Source organism: Odontomachus brunneus, unplaced genomic scaffold, assembly GCF_010583005.1.
Source record: "Odontomachus brunneus isolate Ranch 3 - 2012 unplaced genomic scaffold, Obru_v1 Obru_scaffold_104, whole genome shotgun sequence".
Lineage (NCBI taxonomy): Eukaryota > Metazoa > Arthropoda > Insecta > Hymenoptera > Formicidae > Odontomachus > Odontomachus brunneus.
This window is the reverse complement of record NW_022639554.1, coordinates 140481-167972: the sequence shown is the minus strand read 5'-3', so window position 1 is coordinate 167972 and position 27492 is coordinate 140481. Positions and strand designations below refer to the sequence as shown.

Genomic DNA, 27492 nt, shown 5'->3' with positions numbered 1-27492 from the left:
CAGAAATACCGTTTCCATACCGGTTTATTTCACTAATATTACGTAACTATCGAAAAAGGAGCTGGTTTGCAAAGCCGGTGTTATAAAACAAAAATATACGTGCACACGTACGTACGATATACGGGAAAAATTTGCTGGCAAGTAAAACTTAGAAAAAAAATAAATCATCTTCAAAAGTTTTGGAAAGTAGGTACGCCTTCTAAAAAGTAAATTTCGAAAGTCCTAAAAGATAAAAAACCTCTGTTCGATTAACTGGATAGGATTAACCACACTGTTAGAAAAGTTTTTAAAAATAATAGCATTTTTGTAAGTAAATTTAAGAATTTGATATTAAAATTAATAATAGTGAAGATTTTCATAACATTAGGATTATTAGTTATAAATTAGCTATAATATTTCATATTTCTTATGAAATCTAATATTTTCTATCTTATATTCCATGTTTTTTTATTCCATATTAAATTTTGAAACATTATAACACATTACGATATGTTAGAATAATTTTTCTAATATATCATAGATACGAAACTGTTTCGGTCACGTGGCCTGAAAGATTCAGCTAATGACCTTTAAAGCATCGTGGCCTTCATCGAGATTTCAACGGAGCTATCCAAAAATCTTTTCATCGGTTCTCCTTAATGCTATCGCAGAAGTTGTGCATCGCTATATTGTGATTTTAATCGTTGATTATGATTTTTTATAACTATGTGTTATTAAATATAATATTGATGTTATTTTTATTTTATTATTATTTTTTATAACACAGTTATGTAAAAAAAACCTCACATCCCAATTATTAAATTTAATACGAAGTTTTCTAACAATGCAGACAAAAAGCTTGCTGACGAGAAATAATATCTGTTATTGTGACCGAGAATTAGGGTCGCGATTAATTAATTATTTTTTTAATTATTTATCGACGATTAATTGACGATTAATAATTGATAATTAATTTGAGCAAATTTAATCGAAAACGTTCCATTGATGATTGATATGAGCGAAGGGAATTAAAGATTGTTCAGTTAATAATTGAACTTAACAAATTTAATTAGCCGTTTAATTGACAATTGAACTTAGAAAATTTAATAAAATTAATTAATTAATTGACAATTGATTTGAACAGGTTCAATCTTTGATTCATCGAAGATCACTTTGTGACGATTGATATGTTCAGTATTTTTTTCAACGCGTTCTACTTAATCATTAACATTTTCCACAAAGTCACGATACTCTAAGAACGAATATTATACATGAAACCAATTGTAATCTTGAGCAATCGAACGTTTTTCAATTGAACAATTGAATTTGCTTATATCAATCGTCAATGAAACAGCTCTTAATAGAATTTGCTAAGTTTAATTGCCAAATAAACGGCCTTCAATTAAATTGGCTAAGTTTAATTGTTAATTGAATGATCTTTGATTCCCTTCGTCCATTGATTGAATTTGTTGAGATTAATTATTAATTAAACATTCTTCGGTTGATTTTGCTTGAATCAATCGTTAATTAGATAAACTGTAACATATTTGTTCAAATTAATTATTAAATTGAAAAAAATTTAATTAATATTTTCGCAATATTTAATTAATAGTTTCTCTGTCAAGAACATCTTGACATTCAGCTATATTAAAACTTGGTTGAGATAACTGAAACAATTGGTTGAGCAGAAATGATGCTACAGCAATCTTTCTGTTCCGTGTTTCTCGTTCAGTCTCGAGCAACAAAAAATTCAGTTACAGAGTTAAACAGAATTAGATTTTTCCCGTGTGTGAAATTTTAATTTTTACTACAACATTTTTCCCGTGTACATATAGAACAAACTGAGAACTTCCTTTCTTTGAAGTCGGTTAACGATATCGGGATCTAGTTTTTGCCTACGGATTCTGTAACATTTAATAAGTTTCGTTATCCTTACGTCGCCGTTACATAAATATAATGCACAATAAAAAGTCTGCGCAATATCGATGCTTGCGACACGGTCGTTATGAAATTGGAGAATCGGCCTACTAAACATAACACATAATATAATAGGCGCGCGACGGCGTTCCACGATAACGATGTTGGTGCTGAAAGTTGCAGAATAAGCCCACAGCACGATAAACATGTAATACAATATTTATATCGTCGCTCGATACACTCTCGCTGCTGCGTGGCGAAATATCTTCTCGGGCGGTCACTTTGATTTCTTCGAATTGCGGTACGACTGGAGATACAGTCCGATGAAATAGAAAATCTCCACGGCACTTATGAAACTCGCCCCCACGAAAAGACTAAATATGCCGCCCACGGACGCTAAAAAGAAACAAAACAGAGTTTTGCAATTATGAATTTCTTTTTGCTATTTTGTTCTCTACTTTTTCTGGCGAAAGACTTAAGACTTAAATCAAAAAGACTTGAATTATAAAGAGAAGGAGACTGGTAGATCTGGGCTTACAAACAGAAAATGCTTTTTGCTTCTCAACGAGGTCGTAAAGCGACGCGCGTTGTACAAATAGAAGAGTGAAAAATCATTTACCTAGCAGGTATAATTCATCGGCGATCGGGATCGTGTCGGTCATGGTGAAAGTTTCATAATTCATGAACACTTTTACTATCGATTGCGCTTCCGTCAAATTTTTGCTGCAACACGTAATTCGCAAGAATTTATCCATGGTTGTGAAAATTATTTCTCAAAAAGACTCGGTAACTTGATAACGATAACGTTATCGTTATATGGAAAAAAATCTCAGTTTGTGTAACTGAATAGAAACGAGGCGAAAATTTGGCGGTATGAAAGGATATTTCTGTTACCACAAACATTTATCTAGACATTTAACTGTATTAAAACTCGGTTGCAATAACTCAGAAAAATTGAGTAAAAACGAGTAAAAACTTTCTAAGTTAAAAACACTAATTTAAAACACTAATTTAAAAACACACTTTTAATTAAATTTGTCAAGCTTAATTGTTAATTGAACGATTATGTTCAATTAACGTATTAGTTAAAATCAATTATTAAATTGAGTTTAATTAATATTTTTATAACTCTGAATATACGCATATACGCATTCAATATATGTGTATATTTTTTATATAAAAAATTTAAATATTCGTATTTATCTAAAGATCAAAGCAATATATATACAGGGTGTCTCATTTTAACTTTTACACCAAAATATCTCCAAATGTACAAAAAATACGGAAAAATGTTTCAAACAAAAGTTATATGGTTCGATGGAAGATATAAGAAGATACCATTGGTTTGATCTTGGGTGGCGCTGCCACTTCAAGAAAATACAAGAAAATGCAGTACTAAAAAAAGTTAATTAAAAAGTTCTGAAAACATTTTCAGAGCTCTATGAAAAGAAAATAAACAATTTTTATCTCTTGCTATTTTTCAGTAAAGTTGATAGAATTCGGGTAAAAAATTATTGAATCTAATAATTTTGTAGATATTTCCGTAAATATCTTAGAAAATAGAGGTCGTATAAAAAATGTTTTTAAATAAAAATTGTTTGTTTCTTTACGTAGAATAAAATTCCGTAATAAAAATATATGTTTCTATTTAAAAAAGCAAAGTTGATCTCGACCTGACCTTGGCGGCGCTACCTAAGGTGAAACTAATGGTACCTTCTTAGATCCTCCATCGAATTATATAACTTTTGTTTGAAACATTTTTTCATATTTTTTGTACATTTCAAGAGATTTCGGTGTGGAAGTTAAAATGGGACACTCTGTATAAGGATGACCTGGATTAGATATGATTCCGCAATTGGTATCATCTAAAATTTACTTTATAGGAATTATTTCTCAATAACCGAGTTTTTGTAGTGATCTCTAAGGTCAACTGATCTTACTAGATAACGGAAAATTTAATCACATTCTAACGGAATTGTTTCTCCCGTGTATTTTGAGAAATAACTAGTGGTTATTGTTACTCAAGAAGTAATAAGAAGCTATAATTCCTGTTGCCTTTACACCCATTTTGAAGACTCTTTTATAATACATATTTTTTATAAAACGTATTTTGTGTACATATATTTTACAGGAAAAAAGCTCGGATCGTGTAATTGATTTTCCGTTACCTGGGGATTAGACTATAACTCGGTTGCAGGGATAGAAAGATTCCTGCAGTAGATTTTTATTACTCAAGTCAAGTCAATTGTCCTCGTTTATTTCAAACAAATTTTAATGCAACTGAATGTTTTTGATCACAATATTAGTCGTTAATCATTTCTCTTCGTCGAATTTTCGTGTAGTGCCGTCTAATAGGCATTCAGTTATACAAACCGATTTTTTGTACATAAACATATATTTACAGTATATTACGAAATATGTAATAAATAACAGACTTACTGCCCGGGCCAAGAATTGGACTCATGTCTGTTCAGTATACCTATTGACGCTTGCGTATCGTAAAATATATCCCAACATGGAGAATAGCATTTGCACGTAATATTTACTGAGGGGTCTTTCTGAACCATTCGTCGTATGTTGTCCGCGTTCTCGTAGAGACAATCGAAGTTCGCCCAATCGCAGATCTATAGAAATTATTTTACTACTAGAAATATACATCGAAAGTACATTAATTCGAACATCTTCGTGTGTTCCTTAATATATCAAGTTATTGCAAAAAATTTGTCGTGTTTGTCAAATAAAATAGAGAATGAAATCACCCGAGAGGATCAATCATTTTTACAAATTAAACCAACAACATCGACTTAATTTTAATAAACAAAATTAACAACATCGGAAACTTTTTAGGCATCTAACGAGAGCGTACCATTTTTTTTTAATGTACACGGAAAGATACATATTGCAAGTAAATGTTATTTGTTTCAAATATTTCACAAGTTTATATATTCGCAAATCTATCACACGTTCTTATTATAAGCGCGCATCAAATTTATTCAAAACATTTTTTTGAAACATATAACGAGAACTCCTTATTTTCCTTTTAACTCTTACAATCCGGAAAGCCACTATAGTAACGTGACGGGAGTGTCATGGCTTTTTACTAGTTCCTTCGACGTACATGAAAAAAAAGAATCTAATTTAATCTAATTTATATTATCTAATTTAAAGACTGTCACTCTCACTCAAAAAATCGCGCGGACTGTAAGGGTTAATGCCTGCTTATAATTAATTTTTTTTCTTAATAAAATAATAAAATAATGACAAATCTTTTGACTTAATGAAATACGATGACACGAAGAAATGCGATTTCCATTTACTTTTAAAGAATATTCAATCGCCATTGACTCGTAGTAGTATGGCACGCAGCCGCAGATCTCGAGGGAAGCTCGGATGGAGCATTCGGTAAAGCAGTTGGAGTATAGATACACGGGAAGGTACTTCAGTGAAACATCAATGGCATCCACGCAATGCGGAGTTTGTTCGTTGTCCTTCTTACGAAAGTAGCCATTGAGTTTCTTTCTGATGCTTGGATTTACGGCGACCTGTCGTGGGAAGATGTCGGACATATCGAAAGGATCGACTTTGATATTTTCTGTTAAATTTTCCCTTGTAAAGAGCTTTCATTTAATCACCCGCAATTCCTGCTGTGCTTGTAGTAGATGCCTTTTAGCGATGGGGCCGAGATACTCCAGAGGATGATGGGCGTACACCTATTTTAAGAGAAAAAAGAATGAAAATAGAGAAAAGAAAGGATCAGTGATTTTAGAACTTTGTTCACATATTTACGATACATATTTACGAAGAGCGCAAACGAATACGCAAGTTTATTTCGATGTCGCGTCTAACCCCAGACAACATAATATCTAAAATCGGGACATAAGACGTCTTAGAGATCATGTCTTTAAGATGTCTTTCAGACAATTTACGTATAAATGTCTTTAAGGCGTCTTAAAGATTATCTTTAAGATGTCTTATGTCCCGATTTTAGACATTATGTTGTCTGGGACTAATCAAGAGAAGAGAGGAGCGTTTACGCCATGCCAATGTCAATGTCAACAGAAATATTATTTCTTGTCACCGAGTTTTCGACTGGTCTCTATTCAGTATTTTTAGGCGTTAATCGATTAAAATTGTAATTATCTAAAATAAATCAAATTCAGTAGTCAAAATGAATTAATCGCCATATATATAATCACGAACAATTCAATCAATTGATGAATTTAATTGTTAATCAAGCTTTAATTTGATTGTACGCTTAACTTGATTATATTAACCTAGTTAATAAATTAATTTAACAAAATAATATAATAGTAAATTATACATTAAAAAGGAGATATTTGCGTTTTAAAAATTGCAAAAAACTAATAAATTCTGTGAAAATGGATTATTTTTGTATAAAATAAATATGTTAAATATGTAACAAAGTATATTTTTTACTTTTTTGTGGAATTATGTGTTAAATATAAATGAAATATAACTATAATTCGATAATACCTAATCACTACATTAAATTAAAAAATATAAAAAAATACGTCAAAATTAGCAAACAGCGTAAACTTTAACTTTCTTGAGACAAGGGTTAGAGTTGGAATTTTGGACCAAAATTTTTAATTTTGAGTTTTTAGACCAGGCATCACTAGAAAATGCCTGGGGAGCAAAGATTTTAGATACTTTGGTTTTTCCGGAACATCTTACTGCGATGTCTTTTCCGTGTTAATTTTCCAAGATAACGATTGCTCTTTTTACCGTTATTCTAAGAAATATCATTGCGTTAGCGTTATTATTATTAACAAAAGCAATAATACTGTTATTAAATTATTACTGGAAAAAGTGAGAAACTTGTACCAAAATGCCGACGGAGTTGGTCGAATATTTAATGAACTCTCCGGTGCCGTCATTCTCCATCAGCAATTTCGGGTGAATAATAACCGTGAGGCCATACGTTGATCCGAAGTAAGCAGTTCTAAGGTACTGGACGGGGTACAACCAATTTCTGACAGTTGAAACACAGTTTGAAAACAGTTGCAATAAACGAACAATGCCACGATAATTTAAGTACAATTAAGTGGAAGTAATCACTTTTCGCTGATGTAATGTTCCAGCTGGAAATTGAAGGAGCAACATATACCCTGCGAGGTATGAGAGGCTTTAAATATTTGGCTGCAGTTCATTTTTACTCCATCCCACCAACAGGATTCTACCAGGTCTTCACAAGGTCGCAGTAACTTCACCAATTCCAATAGCGTAATATTATTATACTCCAACAGCATCCTTAAATTATTTAGGTGATTCCTACCACCGGGGACGCGCTCACTTGAAAATGCAACCCCGTATCTGAAAGATTTTATAGCGTAGCGTGTTAAATTGATGCATTGAGCGTCGCAGTGATGGGCACCGGTGATGGGCACTATGATACAGAAACCGGGTCTAGAAGTTACACGGGTCAGTTGTCACAAAGTTTATATCTGGCGTAATAAGTGAAAGAGTATATTTTTCTTTATAGTATAGATATTATCTCAAGTAGAAAAATTAATCAGAGTACGCATTAAATCTGTAAAAGCTCTAGTTAGGTATGCCCTAAGTTAGGCTTGCCTTCATTGAGCCTAGATATGGCCAAAAAAAAGTAAATTCGGAATGGAATTTTAATAAATAGATCCTGAATAAGCATTGACGTAGATGTCCCAAGATAGGTCTACTTTTGTCGGGCCTAGACATAGCCAAAAGAAGCAAATTTGAAATGAAATTTTGTGAATAGGTCTTGAGTAGTCTCTAACGTGAATGCCTTTAATGAGGCTTGCCTTTGTTGAGCCGAGAACTGGCGTAGAAAGATATATTCGGAATGGAATTTTAAATAAATCTAAGTCAGCTTGTCTTTACAATGCCTAGACAGAAGTAGGGAAAAACTATGTAAGCCCTTTTTGGGTCCCGTTTCAAACGTTTTGGGTTGTTAGTTGGGTGTACAAAATAGTTTATGACAAAAATATCGCATGTGGTATTTGTAAGCACTTTTTTGGACGCGGTGCAAAAATTCTTTCTTATCTCTATTTTTATTGGCTCATTGGTTTTGGAATTTTTAATCACAATCTGTTCTTAGTTATAAGAAATGTTATAGATTCATCTAATTTTCCTGCAATTAGTTTTTCGGTTCAACAATTACTGTAACATAATTTAAAAATATAATCTCTATTATTTCAAATGATTGTTCGGGTTAAGTTAAATGGGATTAATTATCACGCGTTCTGAATCCGTCACGTAGTTATGACGTGATTTTACAAGAGTATGGAGATATACGCAATAATGTATTATATTGTACATGTCATAAGAATAAATCTGGGTATAAGGTTCTATAGTTATTATTTTAAAAAATTTATTATTTATTATTATTATTAAAATTATTATCTTCTTAGGTCAATGTTTGTATCTGATTATAAGATTATCACAAACTTTAATAAAACAATTAAAACAGAAATAATTTGTCTTATTTACATGAAAAATATATAACAACTAATCTTGGGGATATAGGGTGTGTAGTCAATACTTGACTATTTGCATAACTTGACTTACAACTAAAAGATAACCTCTAAAATGACAGATTGTTGATAAGTCTAACGTGACTATTTTCGCGATAAAATGTCGTATTGTTCAGTGGCTTATCCGGCTCAGAATTTTCATTTTGGTCAAATTTTCAATGAAAGTATGTCAGAAACTAAAGTCAGAAGCTAAAATTAATACAAATGATCTAGTTAATAAAAATAACTCAGTTATTTTTTAGTTATTTTTATGAACTTTATTAGCTATACTCAATATATAAAAATAATTCAAAAACTAAAGTTAGGTAGAAAATATATATATTTCCTTTGAGTATTATTGACGTAAGTTTTCGATTACGAACATCCCGACTAAGATTGGCAGTCCTGAGCTTGTTTTTTCAGAATTTAATATTAAGAACTAAGATTTTATTGGGATTACAACTATTGCAACATCAACAATTTTGTCGCTCTTTGGAATCAATTCTCATCCCTCTGTGGGAGTGATATTACTCACTGAGGATGTTTTTGATATCAAATAGATCGCAATGTAAATTAGCCGAACGCGTTACTCTTGAGACCCACATGAGCGACGATCTTCTTTCAACCGTCGGTCACTTTGCAGATCACGCTTGCTATTAATGAACGAACACGTACTTGAGCAGAAACATGGCTGTGGTGCTGTTGATGTTGTCCGGCAGATGCAGACGCGCCAGCAACTTTTTGCGTCTCGCGGCCAGCGGCGGTATTAAGGGGCAAAGAGTTACGGCCGGGAAGGGAATCTTGAATATCGGCTCCTCGAAGGATTCGACGACGGTGCGAAGCGGGTCGGCAGAGTAACGCATCCAGATGGTGCTGACCATCCAAATTAAGACTGAAAGAACAACGAACAAACCTTGACGCTTGAAATTGCGACAGGCTTCAACGAATCTTCTATCTCGTTACAGCTCGTCACTTGGTGATATAAGAGAATCTCACTTTGTTGTGAAATCTATAAGGTATCTGAATTTAACGAGTCTGACTAACACTGCAAGCAGTGGACGTTGCTCCAACGTCCACGTGTGATGTTGCAGCCATAGATTAGTGTTGGGTATTAAATCGAAGAAAACTTTTTTCGCTAAAATAATCAGTAAATAAATCATTAATCAATCATCATATACATAATCACACAACTAATTGAATCTATTGATGTGTATAATCAATTACATTTCGATTACTAATTTAGAATAATTAATTTCATTAATCGATAAAATCATTTGTGATTTTATATATGACGATTGATTAACTTCGATTATTGATTTACCGACTATTTTAGTCAAAGAAAATTTTCATCGATTAATCCCCAACATAGATTTGTAGACATAAATTACGCTTTCTTATAGATTTTTTTTTTACATGTTTGAAGACGAAATTAGAATGAGTTATATTCTCCTGTTGACAGACATTCGATTTTCGTCTAGCTTGACTTTGTCTAGTTAGCTAGCCCTAGTAGGAGTCAAGCACGACAAAGATCGAATATCTATACTAACAGGACATTGCTTTCTAGCCAGGATTCCATTTTTATGAAGTGCTCCATCTACGTATATAAGACTATGTGGATCTGTTGTAATATACCTATATTTATCATTGTTGGGAAACAAGCTTAAGACATGTCCCTTCAGACTGTGCCATAGAGATTCATTTTATTGTATCATGTGCCAGGGTGTTGGGTAGTAATTAGTTAAAAAGTTAAAAGTTAAGTTAAAAAGTTAAAAGTTAAATAGCTTTAACTTAGTTACATTTTTATAATTTTAACTTTTAACTTAACTTAGTTACATTTTATCGGTATCTATTAACTTTTAATTTAATTATTTTGAAGTTAACTATGCCATAAAGGTATCGCGAGATGTTGAAAGACTATTAATTAGAGCAGGAGGGCTAATTTTCGACAATCTTCGAGGAAAAATGTCCGATAAAAATTTCGAGAAAATTTTATTATTTAAATTTAATAAGTATCTGTAAATAAAACATCCAAATAAGGTGTATATTTGTTTTTTCCCGTTATTTGTAAAACTGAAGACATGAAATGAAACAAATTTTACTCTTAACTTTTTAATTACTTTTTAATTAACTTTTTAACTTAACTTTTAATAATTAATTCAATTAATTTCATTATGGATTAACTTGATCTTAGCTAAGTTAAATTTTCAAAGCCAATAACTTTAACTTAACTTAGTTAAAAGAAAAGTTAATTTACCCAACCCTGATGTGCACTCATTCGCTTTTATCAAATTGTCTTTGATTAACCCTCAAATTCCTCAAAAAAAAATAAATGAAAATTCGAGACATATATAGGAAAATACTGTTCAATTGTTTTACATTCTACGCATAAATACGAGACATATATAAAAAAACATTTAATCTTATATTCTTAAGAAACAATAGGGAAAGAAGTGTGGTGCATAAAAAATAATAACATTTATATATTTTCATGAAATTTAATTTGTAATGAAAACTAGTATATTAACATAAAAATACTTATTTTTTATTGAAATTAGGCAAAAACTTTATTGAAGAAATAAATGTTTTAAAGAAATATTAAGGAAAGAAAAATTTTATTGGCATCGATTTCGAACTTGAATTTTCACAGTCGCTATTTTGCATGTTTCGGCAAGAATGACTCCGGGAACGGTTGCCTCGTACTCAATAGGGACCAAACAAGTTTGCCATAGTGGGGGCAAAACGATACATCAACTCACTGACAAATGGTAACAAAGAGAAATTTTTACCAGTAAAAATTTCTATGGAATTCGCACCAGTAAAAATTTCTATGGAAGTTACGGTTGCGCGGTCGGAGTGTGGAATTTGAGGGTAATACCTTAATAATAGAAAACAGGGCTATTCAGTGTGATGTGTTCTATTTATATGGTGGTGTCTCATGCTTAAATTCATACACCCTGTATATAGAACATTCATATACCCTGTATATAAAACTAACAAGGAACACTACCCAAGTGTGATACGTCATTTTTCTTGAAACTCAACACGCACATAGCATATGACATGATATTTCATATGTGATATTTTATATTGGCCCGTTCTTTAATTTGCAGAATTATTTAGATAATTGTTTAAACAAAACTCGAAGTGACGATGTACCTAAAAACTGATATCTATAAGCCCATAATATGTAAAACTACAACATATAAACCTAAAAACTATAAGCACGTAAATTCATCTACTCAAAGCCCATAACTCGAAAACCCATAAACCCGTAAACCTGAAGTCCAAAACTCTGTTTATAGACTTTTTTCGCTAAAATAATCGATAAATCAATCGTTAATCAATCATCATATATATAATCACACAAATAATTGAATTTATTAATGTGTATAATCAGTTACATTTCAAAATTCGATTACTAATTAAAAATGATTAATTTCATTAATCGATAAAATTATTTTGATTTTATACATAACGATTGATTAATTTCGATTATTGATTTGCCGACTATTTTAGTCAAAGAAAATTTTCATAGATTAATGCCCAATATAGTTTATAGACATCTTGTCTATAAATAATCGTCTAAATAATTGTACAAATTAAAAAACATGCCGATATAAAATATCATATATGAAATGTCATGTCATATGCTACGTGTATGCTGAGTTTCAAGAAAAATGGCGTATCACATTTGGGTAGTGTTCGTTGTAAGTAAGATTTGTCACCTACACACGAAACTGCAGATTATGATCAGAGCCCAGTAGATTTTTCCGACGATACTGGGTCTTATCCGCAAGTTGCTGAGATATTTGATGCCGTGTATCGAACTGTCCTGCAGATATTCCGTCAAGAGTTTATGGCCGGTCGACTCCGCGCTCTTGTTTGTCGGGAGATTCTCATATAATTTCGGATTAATACGTTTGAGCGATCGCTTGCCCGTTTTCCTTGAGGTTTCCATGTGCTCCACTATGATCCTCTTGACCGCGTGGCGTCTCCATTCACGTGAAGATTTCGGCAACATGATGTGAACGGACTGGAATATTCGCGACTCTTGTATGTGTAATACTTTTGCTTCGGTTACTCTCACGTTTGTTGCAAAATACTTCGCGTATGAAGTGTCGGTTTGGCGTGTTAACGCGGTGCTTCTTCTACGTGGAATCGGCTTACACTGCTGTTTGGCCGAAGTCACACGCCGAGATGCTATCGCGCTCAGAAAGTTGCGATCAAGCATGCGAGCGTTGCGTGTCGCGGCCGAACTTGAATTATTTACCGCGTTCTGCAAATTTAATGAAATGTAGACGATGACGAGTCGCCTGTTATTTTGCACCAGTTATAGAACGAACGCGGTGGATTTGATTTAACTGACGATCGAGGTTGAAAGTAAGTGCAAATCGATTCCGCGCATTAACGCAGTTTGATTTAAAGCCGCGATAATGTAGATCTCGCTTGACCTCTCACGCGCGCGAGGCAGAAAATTATTGCGCGAGCATTAAATAAGCCGACTTCGACCATTAATACAATATCACACGCGCTAATGGTAGTTAATACCACACGCAGTTAAGTAAAATTAACCGTTCAACGTTTATTTACAGGATCTCGCGAAAACAAGGAATGCCTAGTCTAGACAGCGCGCGCACGAATCAATAAATAATACGCAACAAAATATAAAAAATCACCTATATATGTACAGTGTAAAAAAGTTCATTATCCAACGTAACATTAACGTAACGTCGAATCTCTGTTCACTTGTTTCCAGTTCCAGTCACCACATGAGGCACAAAAGCTCGTATTAATAAGCGTGAAGCTTGAAACTTATCTTAAGTGAGGCATTTAGATTTGAATTTAGAATTAAATACGAGTTCTTCAGTCGAATCGCGATCACAGATGCAATGTCGCACACGTAGCACGCAATTTAAACGACAAACTCGGGTCTGAAGTCTCTAAATTCAGATCTCTTCAGACTATCTCACGTGAGACAAGTTTCAAGGGAGTGCTAATACGAGTCTGAGTGTCTGCCGACGAACTGTCAAGCGCTGAATGTCACGACTATTCCGCGATATCGTCGCGTTATCTCCCCGCTCGTCAGAAGTCCTGGAAGAGAGCTAGCTGATCCGGCGGCAGGGGTGGTTGGGAACGCCAGTCGGTCTCGGGATAATCGTCGAAGCAGCTCGCGTCGCCCGGCGCCTGTACACGCGGCCTTATCGGGGGTGTCAAGGCTCTTTGTGGCACCTGCGAACGTCGATCGATCGGTTAAATTGCTGTCGTTACTGCTGTGTGGCGCGATCGTTGCAAGATATCGCGAGACGCCGTTATTATTATCGTCATCAACGGGAAAACAAGTATTCTCATCCTCGTAGAACGAGGAAAATTATAGGGAGGGAAGCGAAGTAACGCACTCATCGAGGATACAATGTGTCGTTCAGCGCTCGAAATAAAATAAGTATCTATAGTATTATATACATATAATATTATATAGTATTATATACATATAAGTATCTATAGTATTATATACAGAATGTTTCAGACTCTCTTCCACAATTTTTGTGGAAACGGATTGAGATAAACATAAAAATTCCATACCGTTATTTATTGCGATATTCGCAATAAATCTCGAGATATTAATTAAAGAAGATTGATAATGGTATGGTATGATGAGCTGAGCAAATCAAACTCACGTAAGGTTACAAGAACTGTCCAAAGTGACTACTTCGAATAGCAATAAATCCTTCAGTTTTCTTCAGAAATTGCTGAACTCGGTCGAAAATAATTAGGGAATTCGATATGATATCAAACGAATTTATAATGTGCTAATCATCAATATGAACAATTTGGATAGATTCTAAACTAAAGCATAAACTAAAGTTTTAAGATGACCCCACAGATAAAAATCAATATGATTGATATCGGGTGAACCAGTATAACGATAATTTTAAATACTCTGAAACTATATATATAAAAACAAGTTTAACAATAATTTTAAATATCCTGAAACTAATATGACTCGTTAATGATTAGTTTTCTCTGATTAATGCTTATTAAAAATCTTTTGTTTGTATCCATCACTAAAATATAGTGTTAACGTTAGGCTGAGTGTTTTTGGGACACTCTGTATATTAAGTATTTATTTAATATTTATGTGCGTGTTATTTCTCGTGGGATGAAAAAAATACTTTCACGATATACTTTGTACTTTCGACCGTTTAACGATACGTTATATCCTCGACGGAATCGTCATATCTCGTGCATCCCTTTAATTTTTTCTGCGCTTTATCGCGTGCTTGCCGATAGATCGGTTCGTATGAAAGCGTTATTTTCCATTGATGACAATAATAAAGATGGCACCTCGCGATATAGAAAATACATTTCACTCTACTCTGTTTAAAAGCACGTAATTTTATCTCGTTATTGTTTATTCAAGTTTCTAACTATTCTGACGACTCGGATAAGTCCCACTTTCTTAGAAAGAAGTAAACATTCATCGATCAACAGTCGTGAACTTACGAGACACTTCTTATCGGAATGATAGACATTGGTCTTTCTTTTACTTTTCCTTTATCAGGTTCACAGGCTATGCAACGCTATTTTCGTGAAACTGACACTCTCTACGTTACTTCCCATCGTTTCCTTAACACTTTGCTTCTTTGTCGTTATTTACGACGAAATTATAAAGTTGATAAATTACCCGAAGGCAATCCTTTGAACTTCAGTGCAGCTAATGTGTTCTTTGAACTTGAATTTTCCTAACACATCTATCTTAACTTTTTTACGTGTGCTAGTCACTGTGTTAAATCTTCCATTTTCAACGTTTTTTGTCTAGAAGAATGCACCCCAAAGATGCATGGAGCGTGATGGATGGTTGTATTCTGTGTAATGGCGTCAAACGACGCTCAGCGTCGAACGAACGTGTTCGTTAAGAATAGCGAGCGAAAAGATGTAAAGTACGAGAGTTGTGTTAGAGAAACTTTACGAGAGTATCCATCAACGTTTATTCGTAGAATGTTGCAAATTCCACATGTAATGCCAAGGACGCTATTTTAAATGAAGAAGATCCACGCCAGTCGTCAGAATAGTCTAGAGTTTGTATCAAATAAATCGAGATAAATATATGTACAATCGATCTCAACACGACTTCTTTTTCGATGGTCCAATGAGAAATTGCTGTCGATTAATTCCCAAAAGTTCTTTCATCGGACCATCGTCTGCGTTCCGAACGGCATCGCAAAGGAACGTCTTAAATCGTCTTGGAGCGGAGCAGGCTTTCGGCCTCTCTCCGTTATCTTTCGATGTCTTTCACTATTAATTGGCAAGCGTAATTACCAGCGGCCATTCGACTAATTTGAACCATCGATGCCTCTTGACGTCCTCGGCGCCTTGCCGCATGTTTCCCAATCTCTTCGTCCTGTCGGCGACCAGCAATTTCTTAATCAGGTCCTTGGCGATAGGATCAACGTGCTTCGGCCACTCTATCCTGCCGCTCAGAATCTTCTCGTAGATACCGAAAGGATTGTCGTCGAAGAATGGCGGATATCCCGCGAGCATTTCGTAGATTAAAACGCCCAAAGCCCACCAGTCCACGGCTTTGTTGTGGCCTTTGCTTTGTATGATTTCCGGCGCCAAGTATTCTGGCGTGCCGCACAAGGTCCATGTTCTAAAAATACACGTGGCATTTATAGGCATGATGTTTTATTATGACGGTCTGTCGGGAGGCAACAGGTGAGCTTTGGCTAATTATGTGTCTCGCTCTCGACGACGGATGGTCTCCTTGTAATTTGAACTTTACTGATACGAATGACTGCGATTTCGTCAGAGGAAATGTCTGATGAAGAACAATGTAAGGTTCGTGCAAAATATTCGCCATTTGTCTACTAAATTCTCATAAATTAGGATATCAAAAGGAAAATAAGAGATCCTCGCGTTAAATATTTAAAAGAAAAAAATATTCGTGACGATAATTAATCGTTCTAAATTGTATAATTTCGTTTTTTATTTCTTTTATACCAATCTAATATAAAACATTGTTTGTTAATAACAAGAAAGATTCCTAAGCTTAATAAGAAAAGACCAATTAAAAAGAAGAAGTAACATCAATACTTCCAAACCATTCTACTTTTATCTCATCTTTTTTGAAAAGCATGTACTCGTATTAGCAGTTAGATAATCTAATTAGCCCCCAATTGCCATCCGTTTGCGTAAGAGACTCTTACGACGCGCTTATTTTCTAAAATAGCTCACCTATCCGTGAGTTTTTTGGAGAATCCAAAGTCGGTGATCTTCAGATGACCTTGGCTATCCAAAAGAAGGTTTTCTGGCTTGAGATCCCTGTAAACTATATGCTTGTTATGGAGGTAATCCAAAGCACAGACTATTTCGGACGCGTAAAAACAACTGGTAGGCCCGGCGAACCTTCCGGCCGCTCTTAGGTAGGAAAAGAGCTCGCCACCGGCAACGAATTCCAGCAACATGTAAATTCTAGCCTCGTCCCTGCCGCTCCATAGCCTGAAAAGACAACGACAATTCTGAAGAGCCGACACAAAGCCGGAATATTACGCGGACATTCACGATTTCGCCTCGGAAGAAGCAACGCGCGCCTCTCTTCTCTTCCACGTCGACGAATCGATTTCTCTCCTCGATCAAAAATGTTAATCGCGAGCTATTCGCGTGCATCACTCTCCTTAATCCCGGCCACGCTTTCTGTCCGCGTGATCATCGCACGAATCCTTTCCTTGACCGACAAACGCGTCACTTTCTTCATTCCCTTGGACGATTACATTGCCCCATTGTGTGTCAGGCGACCGAGTCACAATCGCGGTGTTTACTCATCGTCTGTCGGGTATCAAATTACGGAGCTCTCTCCGCGGATGACGTCTTCCGCGCGGCAATGACAAACGGAATATTAACTTACATGTTGACGATGAAAGGGTGATTGACTTCCTTCAGAACTGTGATCTCATTGCGCGCGTGCTCGACCTGCTTCAGCCTGATCACGTCCACCATAGAGAGGATTTTCAGAGCGAGCGGCGTGCCGTGGTGTCTACATAGCACGACTCTACCGAACGTGCCTGTGCCTGCAAATTTCGTGTCGTTTTGAATTAGTAAAATATTTTTTCACTAATAATAGTAAGGAGGAGGGAGAGGAAATATATATATATATATATATATATATATATATATATATATTGATAAAATATCAAGCAAAGGATTTTTCTTTTTTCTATTGCATTTCACATGTTGCATTGCACATAGTGGAATTTTTAGATTGCTTGGATGCACGAAGAAAATATTATTCTACCGTTAAGAAAAGCGATTACTTTCCATAGCTCACTTTCCCTCTTTTAAGTAAAGATTATTTTCTTGATAATAGCTTTAAAATATAGTCAGCACAAACTTTAGAAAAGCTCATTATTTTATAGTAAAAAAAGAAAACTTTATTTTTTTTAAAGGATATTATAAAATCTTATCGAAGAAAAAGCTAGTTTAATACTATGTAGCAAACAAACCGAATTTTTCTTTGAATTTAATATTTTAATTTAATTTTTCTTTTAATTTAATATTTAATATTTTTGTGTATGCCAAACTTAAAAAAAAGTCACTCAGATTTAGGATATATCTTGAATAAGTTTTATATTTATGATGAATTTATGATAGATATTTGTAGCTACATAAACTTGTTAAATACTTGAAACAAGTAATATGTACTTGTTTTTATTATGTATTGTTTTAAATTTACTTAAATGCAGTACGGATTTTTTTGTGTATTAAAAAGAAAATAGGAAGCCCTCACATTAGATGTTTAAAAAATACCAAGTCAGTGTTTATTTTATTCGTAAAAATTACTAATCCTTCAAAATTGAATAATTTCTTTTATTTAGCAGACATAGCAAGCATTTGACATCAATCTGGAATAATCTGGAATAATCTGGAAATGAGAGTTTCATGTGGCAAATTAAAGTAACGCTATAACAGTGCAGAAGGAAGTTTCGAAGCAGACAATTACGCGAGAAATAATATTGTCCTCCTTTATTTTTAACTATGTCGCTTATTTAAATCTGGCGGTGCCTCTTATGTATTAACAAAAAAGATTGGCTAATAAAAGCCGTCGTTAAATATTGAGTGTGATAATGTAAATTTAATTCCCGGATATTTTTTCCCGTCTGTACACTCACCATGTGAAATCGAACCTCGCTTGCCGAGTTATTTTATTAATTTACTAATAATATTAATAAATCTCTTCCCATCTTTTCTCCTTACTGTGCGAAAATAACAGTTACTTATTTATGCGAAAATAACAGTTTTACTGTTATTCCTGCTCTTACACGGAAAAAAACAATTCCGTTATCGTAACTGAATTTTGAACAGAAAGACTCCTGTAGAGGAGATTTCTACGCAGATAATCGCAGTTATCTCGACCGAGTTTGAGTGCAGCTGAATGCTCAGACGAATGTTTTCGGTCACAAAGTAAAAAAATATTATTTTTCGTCAGTAAGTTTTTCGTCTGGCCTCCCTCCTGATTGAGTTACTCGAACTGACAAATTTTTCGTATAGATTTAAATCATCGCGCCCAACGTCTAATGTTATCAGTTAGGCCCGATTTATAATAGATGAAGTAAGGAGTAGGAGTAAGAGTAAGACAAAATGGAAATAATTTATTTCGCTTACTCCCTTACTCCAATAAAAGTTTGCCCGTCTACATCACATGGAGTAATCCTGAATTAAGTAGTAAGAGCTGGAGTAAAGAGCTGGAGTAAGGGAGTAAGCAAAATAAATTATTTCCATTTTATCTTACTCCTACTCCTTACTCCATCTATTGTAGATCGGGCCTTAATCTTCCTTATTGATTGTTTGCCTTCAGCGTCTTTGGAGACTTTTTGTTTCTCACACATCAATCTCCTTCTTTAAATCAGTGAAATTTTTTATTGTCTCTTATCTGCGCAGTTACACGCTTGCTGTACTCAAAATCGCGACTCAACTTGTCGATCGTCACTCAATTTAAATGTCACCACGCAAAGGACCACGTCGTTCTCAGTCGGTGCGACGATCAAGAAAGAAAGAAAAAAGAACGCAAGTCGTTTAATAACGGGCGTGCCTGTCGCCGCGGAATGGTTCATTTGCATATCGACCATTAAGGCGGTCCGTTAATTACCGGCGCTTTTATAATCCTGTGCTGTGTGCGCTACCGGCGCGCTCTGTTTAATGCACTTTCCCACGAATGCAGGTGACTCGGTTGTTCTGATTAACGTACCGTGGCCAATTAGCGCGCCCGCGCTCGCGCAATGAGCCCTGGCTAAATTAAACGCCGAAATTGACCGTCACATTGCGGCCACAACGCAAGGTTTTGCATATTTATGCGCGTATATTTATCTCTCGGTGGCTTCCACGGTGGCTTCCACGGTGGCGGACGAAATTGGCAACGCAACAAGAGCGCCGCGATACACATCGGCCGTCTGTCCTACCTAGCCACGGCGGGGAGAGCCGCCAGCGACGGCTCGGAACAGGTGTCAACGGTAAAACGACGAAGCGCTTCCGGTGATGGCGTAGACGCTTTAAATACCCGCGCGACCAACGCGGATCTCGTCGCGCGAGCGCTTGAAAAACGTCGCGTCGACGCGCGCGAAAGTCGACCGAGTGGTAGCTCGGACGGAAGACGGCACTGGAGTGTCCGATCAATTGGGACATCCCCCGGGAGGGTGTCTTCGAGACACGTTCCGTCTGAATGTCCATTTGAGGAACATAAATTTCGCGCTGTAACGTCGCTCAGCAAAAACCGTGGCTCGACGCGAAAATCGACGGAGTGGAGTCCAATTAAAAACTTATCTCATGATCAGGTTGATACTATTCACAGTTATCTGGATTGGTTGTGTTATCGAGTTCTAAGTATTAATAAACCTTTTTATCCTGATTGCTGCGCTATATTACATAACTTAAGACTTATTAATAATCGTTACTTAAAACTTGTCTCAAGAAAGAGAGAGAGAGAGAGAGAAGTATCCAGATTTAAATTTGAAATTAGATGTAAATTTTTCAGTTGAATTGCCATTACAAATATAATGTTATTATCCAATAATATGTCCAATATCGATTCAAATATCAAACTCTGATATAACTTGAAATTCAGATCTGAGTATCTCAAGACGAATTTCAAGTAAGGACTATTAATGCAAGTCTAATTAGGACTCATAACATTACCTAAGAATATTTCCATAGAATATTATTTATAATCATATTATTTATAAACCTTATTATTTTGATTGCAACGTTATATTACATGACTTAAGACTGTATTAATAGTCGTTACTTGAAATTTGTTTTAAGTGAAGACATTATTTTGTATTCAGATTTGAATTTAAAATTAGATGAGTTTTTCAGTAGGATTGCTATTACAAATATAATGTTATTATTCTATAATATCGATATTGTACGATTCAAGTATCAAACTCAAATATAACTAGAAATTCAGATCTGAGTATCTCAAGTGAGACGAATTTCAAGTAAGGACTATTAGTGCGAATCTTATTAGGACTCATAATATCACCTCACCCCATAGAATATTATTTATAACTTTATTATTTATAAACCTAATTTATTAATAAACCTTATTATTCTGAGGTTGCCACGCTATGTTACATGACTCAGGTATTAATAGTCGTTACTTGGTTTGGCATAAGATCAATAAATATCGGGACTTAATTGTTAAAAAATCTTACTATTTATAAGGTCCTGATTGCTATGTTGTGTTATATGACTTGTTAGGATTCGGTAACATCTAGAACTGACTAGGATCAACCTGACTAAAGCTATAGGGCAAATTTTTAGAACATTTGACAAAGTGGGATATCCCTTAGAAGGACATAATTTGAAATTCAGATCTGAGAGTATTTCAAGTGAGACGAATTTCAAGTAAGGACTATTAATGCGAGTTTTATTAGGACTCATAATACCACTTCACTCCACAGGATAGACATTTCGACACATTTTTCGTTTGAATATGCAGTCGACAAACGCGAATATCGGGGCGCAACGTCGCTCGAGAGGTCTTAAGCAAAAACCGTCGCGTCGATGTGAAAGTCAACGACACGTATCGTAGTCGGGTAACGTCCGATAAATTCGTCTGGGTGTCTCTTAGAAGAATGTTTTCGGAGCACATTTCGTTTTCGTTTACATATCCCTGCTGTAAACACGAATTTCTCAATACAATGTCGCTCGAGAAGTCTCCAGCAAAAATTATCACGTCGAAGCGAAAGTCGAGTGAACATTGTGCAAGAAACGTGGTCGTAGAATCTTAAAGGACGGTAGACTCGCCCAGATGTCTCTTAGAAGGATGTCTTTCAGGTCACAACTTTTTGTTTTACTTTGTGTACGCGCGAGGCAAACTCGAGTTTTGCTGCAATGTCGCGCCACGATCTCGAGTAGAAACCGCAAACAAAAATCGAGAGTATATCTGAAGTGACCAAATGTCCCATTTTCATCGGGATAGTTCTAGTTTTTCATCCTTTTTCCCGGATCGTATCGATTATACTATTTGGGATGTCGATTTGATTCGACCAAGCTGTCCCGATTTATCCCGGTCTAGAGAATTTTTAAAGTGCTTTTGACAAGAAAAGACCTCGAGAAAATCCACAGCTCTAGTAAATAGTAACTCTGCTTCCTCTTAATTTTAAGTAAGAATAACAATTTTGTCCTAGCAATAGTTTCTATTTTTATTGAATGCAGGTTTTTATTGTTGTTAAGTTATTTTTCGTATGTCTACAAATAAAATATTGTTTCATATAAAATTCTCAGTGTCTTTCCTCTTTCTTCTCACTTCACACATTTATAAAGTCTATCTTGGATTTGAGGCTGGGACATCTTGGCCACCCTAGTATACTCACAAAACGATTGTAGAACGTGTGATAAGTTAAGATATCTCTTGGAATGCTCTTAAAACACAGGTTTCGTTCACGCTCGCATGTATTCGTTTGCTCGAGGCCGGAGTTACGAAAAGGCAGAAAGAGATCATAAGCCGAGTACCTGCAATTTTCCGAACCACTCTCCCACAATTCCGGCTTTAACGAGCAGTTAAATATACACTGGATACCCTCTCACTCTCCACAGTGTCCTACTTCCTTACTTCGAGAACGGTACATTTTATTTCTCCTCTCCCTCTCTTTCTCTTTCTCTGCTCCTCTCAACCCATCGTTTATTTTAATTTTGTCATACGAAAAGCTTTTGATCGCGTCAGGCTCGGTCTATCGTTATTTATACACGCGCAAGTGTACGACACGCGCGAACTCGTCGCGAACAAGTTTAACAGTCTTTCATTGTTGCACACAAATACATGTATTTAATATATAAAACTTTTAAAATATTTTTTCTTAATACAATGTTATTACTTAACACAATTAGGTATTCACACGTAATAAGACGTTACTTTATGATAAAGTGGCGCGAAGTTTTCAAGTTTTGCATGCTCCCTAAATTTCATAGAGTGAAATTCCACTTGGAAAGTGAACGATCACGTACAGAATAAAAATACATACTGTATTCACCTTAATGTTATTTATTTTAAGTATTATAATCACACATAAGTTTATATATCCGCAAATTTATCACAAAAATTCATCATAAGCATTTATTCAAAACATATTCTGAACTTTAGTAAGTTTAACATCTCAAAATCAAGAATATTAAATTAGATCAAAAATTCGATTTTTTGCTGCATAGAGTCGATCTTTTCTTCGATAAAGTTGTACAATATTCTTGTAAAAAGAGTAAGTTTTTGTGTTTTAAATACATAAGCTTATCTCAAATTTGTGATGAGTATATTTGAAGACCATTATCAAGAAAATGTTCTTTGTTGAAGATATTTTTAATTTACTTAAAAGAAGTAAAGTAAACAATCGCTTTTTTCAGCAGTGGAATATCTATGTGCATCGAGTCAGTCGAATTCGAGTGATTTTTCATTCTTACGAAGTGAATTCTCCGCTTTGAATCGTCGAGTGAATATTTTTATTGGAAATATAAAAGTAAAGTCTGTAATACTCCATCGTTATAGATACACATTTACTCCACTTGATCGAATTATTCGCTCATATAAAGTCAAAACCCATTATAAGTTTAAGCAACACATTTAAGGCCGATTTTTCAATAGTAATTTGAACTTATATTCCAGTTCAAACACATCAGACACATCATTACAACAGAGTTCACATGTTAAGGAAACGTGGAAACTTAAGGAAATCTTTTGATTTGAAAAATCGCCAAAAGAGGTATTTTTCCGAAAATTTTTATAGGAAAATAAAAAATTAAATAATGCCAAATTTTACATATTCATTTAACCTTATTTTAAGAATATATTTTCATTGTTTGAGTAACAAAAATGTTCTTTTTTCATTATATCCTGGTCACTAGGAGCTTCCAAAAAATAACATACAGTGTAAGCAATTATGGCTCTCCTAGATATCTGAAACTAAAAATCAAAAAGTTTTCTTGTTCAGGGGAAGTGTGGCTATTATCTGAATTAGTCAAATATGATATATTTATAATTTCTCTATTTTTAACAAAACGTTAACAACGTCTTTAAGAAGAACAAAAGTTTTGTAATAAAAAGGCCGCCATTTTATTCAGAATGGTAATATTGGTTTAGTTATAGTTCAGATGATAGTCACACTTTTTTTGAATAAGAAAATTTTTGTTTTTTGCGTTTGAAATATATGTAGGAGAGAGAGACAGTCATAATCATTTATATCATTCGTGTACACGTTCTTTTTTTGCAACTTTGTAGGATATAACACATAAAAGAAGAGAGTTTTTATCACTTAGACAATAACAATATATTTTTAAAGTTAGGCTTGTAAATAATATCCAACGTTATTCGATTTTTTTGTTTTTCTCAAAAATATTTTTGTAAGAAAGTACTTGTTTTCACGAACTTTCAGGATACTCTTTTAAATCTAAATTCAAACCACTGCTGAAGGATCGGCCTCCACTCTTGTGATTTCACTATCGCTTCAAGTAAAAACGCTGGCGCTTTTCACTCGTTTTCAATGAGATATACCTCTAAGAAATTTAGAGAGCTTGGAAAGATAATCTCTGACCGAGATAGGAACAAACCCGTAACGCCAGGACTCACCAATTGTCTTGATAATCTCCAAGTCGTCGACGTCGTAGCGCTGCGGATGATCCTCCTGCGAGCCCTCGTCGTCGGACGTGGTCGACATCGTTTACAGCGCGACTTATTGACGTCGCCGGAGAAAGTTTCCGATTTATTTCCCCCCGGAAAGCTCACCACGACACGTGGAAAAAAGAAAGGAAGGAGTTCAACGATCCGAACGCGCACGATATTCTTAGACCACGACGACTCGCTTCTCCTGGTATCTGCTATTCCTCGTCAAGCGGTAACGCGCGGTCCTTCCAGTGGCCTCGATTTGTAACAGCTGCGAGGAGTTCCAGTAGCGCGAAAACCGCCGGCACAGGGACTGCTTCCTGTTCGGGACTCGGCGCGGAGTCTCCTCACGGCGATGGCTTTCTAGGTGCGACGCGGCCGGTATTATCTTCGGGAAGTGTTGCGGCGAAGCAGCGCCCGGCGAACAGGTCGGCGCGCTCTTGTCAACGACCCCTTCCCCGACGCTGTGGACGGTGAAACTGTGTGCGTTGATTTCACAAGTGTCATTTACAGGCGGCAGGTGCGCGCCGTAAAATGCGCGCTCGGGCACGTAGAAAACGAGTGCGCTTTCCACGTCTCCAGCAGCTGGGCGAGCAATTCCCTGGGCGACACGTTCGTGACGTTTGCACGCTCCACGTGCGTCCTAACGACCTCAGGTCGTCCGGGAGTCGTCAGAAGGAGAAGACAAAGTGCTCACTCGAAATGCCGACGAGCGCGATCGGCGCTCGTGCTCGCCCCAGCTGCTTGCCGTTCACTTCGCGGTCCCGTGCACCGTGGTGTTCCGCGACCTCACTAACCGACCTGTCAATCCGCGGCAAACAAACTCTGGAAACGCGTCTCCCACAGCGGTGAGGTCGGGACTGAAGATCCCACGATCTTCAGAATGCCTCGGTAATGACAGCACCTCGTCGGATCGGGCTCGCGCGCGCGTGTAATCGCCAGTTGTTAACTCTACTTCCCGGATACGTCAAAACTTCAGCACCAGCGTGATTCTCTTGGTAGGCGAGCGCGACGTGGCTGGGTTACTTCTCGCTCATATCGCTGTGCTCGCACGCGGCCATACAATTCTCGCAGAGTCCTCGGGGACCAAAGGGAACACCTTAGTAGGGGTAATCGCCGCGTTAATCAACTTCGGGCCCGACGCTGCAGCATGCGTCTCAAGTGCCAAGCAGAACTAAACTGGTCACCGAGGTATCTCAAAAGCCTGTCTATCCTTCTGTTGCCCCTTCTCTCTTTCCTGTGACCCCCCCATCCCCTGTTCTTCCGCTCCCACCTCGTTCTCTCTCATGCTCTCACTCAACATCACGAATCTCGGCTGTAGCAGCCAGCCGGCCATCCTACGGCAGATTCGCAGGGACCGCCAATTTGATCGGCCCGGAGCACTGCCGCGATCCTGCGACAACCTGCTCGAGGACTTCCGGCGTTAAAAATGACTTCGAAAATAAGAATGCTTGATAAACAATAGGCCTGTTCTTTTTTGGAAAATTTCCTGAACTGGTGTACATTGGTAATTAGTTAGAATAATATGTTGCAGCAAGTTAGAGGCAAGTTTATTTTGTTTCACTGCAACTTATTGTATATACAATGTAATATACATCGGTTTCGGAAGTTTGTCGAAAAAGAACAGATCTAATTTGTGTAGGCGTTATCTTGAAGGATGCACAACTCTGTTCCGTGGGACTGACGCAAGCATCTTAGTCACACTGAGAGAAAAGTATCGTTAATTTAACAAAATACCAGTACTCGTAACAAATGGTTTGTTGATGTGGGACAGCAAATAACACCCTAGTGGAAACAAATTGCTTGTTACTTCCGATTTACTGCTCTAAGCAACACTTCTGTAATGGAGACATAACTAACTTGACTTAAAATAGACGAGAATAAATGTTATTTGTATTTTAGACAATGAATGTTTGTTAAAATAATAAGTGATGAAAAGTGACTTGTAACTATTTTATTTGTTTCTTCCATGATCATCAAACAGCAAACGTACTATAATCATTTTTGTAACCGAGAGATTTTTTTCAGTATGCTTGCCGCCGAGGAAGTTACATGGTTTTGGCCTTGGAGAGCGAGGGTGAAAGATGGTTGCGTCAGTTCCGCGGGACAAGGTTTTGTCTCTTCAAGATTACGTCTATATAGATTAGGTCTGTTTCTTCTTGACAAACTTCCTAAACTGGTGTATTACTAGTGCGATAAGTTGGAGTGAAACAATATATATTTATTCTTATTCTAATTTACTGCACCAATATACATCAATTCAGGAAGTTTTTCGAAAAAAACAAGTCTATTGATTACGTATTAGTTAACAAATTGCGAGTCGGTCCGAAATCGCTATCATGCTTGGTTGCAAAATGAGACATTTGTTAATGAAGCAGTGATTTTATTTAATTCCGACGTTTACAACTTAGTTAAAAAATTGCAAGTCGGTCCGAAATCGCTATTATATTTGGTTGGAATTATTATATATATTATATTGCATATAATTCGTATTCTTTTATATTACATTATTTTATGATATATATATATCATCACATAATCTCCAAAATATTTACAGCCAAATCATTCACTCACTATAGTTATCAACAATTATACTAACCTTATCGTAAATAACACTGTTTATTAAAACTAATGTAAATACTACTTGGTCTGTTCTTTTTAACTGCACTGCTGAATTGGTGCAGTAAATTAGAGTAAGAAAGTATATTTTGTCTCGCTCTACTTATTGCACCAGTACAGTAGTGCAGCTAAAAAGAACACACCAACTGATACCGAGTTTTCGAACACACTCCAAGCTGATCTGAGCCGTAGCGCCTCTGACGATAAAAAAGTTAAACTGGACATTTTCTTAGACAAAGAATTCCTTAAGCCCGTATTCTGAGTTCTCTTTTAACGATAAATAAGCCTCTAAAAGTGACTTATAGCCAATCAAAAAGTTAATAAGCTATT

At 35.8% G+C, this 27492-nt stretch overlaps 3 protein-coding genes across 6 annotated transcripts in view; 1 reads left to right on the top strand and 2 right to left on the bottom strand.

Annotated features, from left to right (window-relative positions):
• Nucleotides 1-8240, top strand: part of LOC116849062 (carbohydrate sulfotransferase 11-like) — a 55371-nt gene extending 47131 nt beyond the window's left edge. The window contains exon 5 of the mRNA XM_032825846.1: nucleotides 6999-8240. Coding sequence (XP_032681737.1) covers nucleotides 6999-7038 — 40 coding nt within the window. The 3' untranslated portion in view covers nucleotides 7039-8240. The remainder of the gene's footprint in view (nucleotides 1-6998) is intronic.
• Nucleotides 456-13224, bottom strand: LOC116849060 (sodium channel protein Nach-like). 4 transcript variants are annotated; one of them, XM_032825836.1, is made up of 10 exons: nucleotides 13082-13224; nucleotides 12135-12681; nucleotides 9081-9297; nucleotides 6976-7230; nucleotides 6742-6889; nucleotides 5529-5606; nucleotides 5214-5438; nucleotides 4336-4520; nucleotides 2516-2619; nucleotides 456-2292 (listed from the first exon to the last, which is right to left on the bottom strand). In XM_032825836.1, exons 2-10 carry the CDS (start codon nucleotides 12634-12636, stop codon nucleotides 2174-2176), a joined length of 1833 nt encoding a protein of 610 aa, XP_032681727.1. In that variant the 5' UTR covers nucleotides 12637-12681; nucleotides 13082-13224; the 3' UTR covers nucleotides 456-2173. The 4 variants fall into 4 exon arrangements, with proteins under 4 accessions (XP_032681727.1, XP_032681728.1, XP_032681730.1 ...); XM_032825837.1 differs by having other exon boundaries at nucleotides 2147-2292; nucleotides 12135-12438; nucleotides 13082-13182; XM_032825839.1 differs by lacking the exon at nucleotides 5214-5438 and having other exon boundaries at nucleotides 2147-2292.
• Nucleotides 12968-25706, bottom strand: LOC116849063 (cAMP-dependent protein kinase catalytic subunit PRKX). Its single transcript, XM_032825847.1, has 5 exons — nucleotides 24511-25706; nucleotides 17308-17470; nucleotides 16638-16901; nucleotides 15723-16053; nucleotides 12968-13634 (listed from the first exon to the last, which is right to left on the bottom strand). Exons 1-5 carry the CDS (start codon nucleotides 24596-24598, stop codon nucleotides 13488-13490), a joined length of 993 nt encoding a protein of 330 aa, XP_032681738.1. The 5' UTR covers nucleotides 24599-25706; the 3' UTR covers nucleotides 12968-13487.
• Nucleotides 25707-27492: the final 1786 nt, after the last annotated feature.

Excerpts from the sequence above, each read along its gene's own strand:
- LOC116849063 (XM_032825847.1), bottom strand. The coding sequence starts at position 24,598 with ATGTCGACCACGTCCGACGACGAGGGCTCGCAGGAGGATCATCCGCAG. Across the intron at positions 17,471-24,510 it reads GGAGATTATCAAGACAATTG|GCACAGGCACGTTCGGTAGA; the intron begins GTGAGTCCTGGC and ends CGAAATTTGCAG. Across the intron at positions 16,054-16,637 it reads TCCAAAAAACTCACGGATAG|AACATGGACCTTGTGCGGCA; the intron begins GTGAGCTATTTT and ends GTGTATTTTTAG.
- LOC116849060 (XM_032825836.1), bottom strand. The coding sequence starts at position 12,636 with ATGCTTGATCGCAACTTTCTGAGCGCGATAGCATCTCGGCGTGTGACT. Across the intron at positions 5,607-6,741 it reads CCAACTCCGTCGGCATTTTG|GTGTACGCCCATCATCCTCT; the intron begins GTACAAGTTTCT and ends CTCTTAAAATAG. Across the intron at positions 2,620-4,335 it reads TCCAATTCTTGGCCCGGGCA|CAAAAATTTGACGGAAGCGC; the intron begins GTAAGTCTGTTA and ends TACGTGTTGCAG.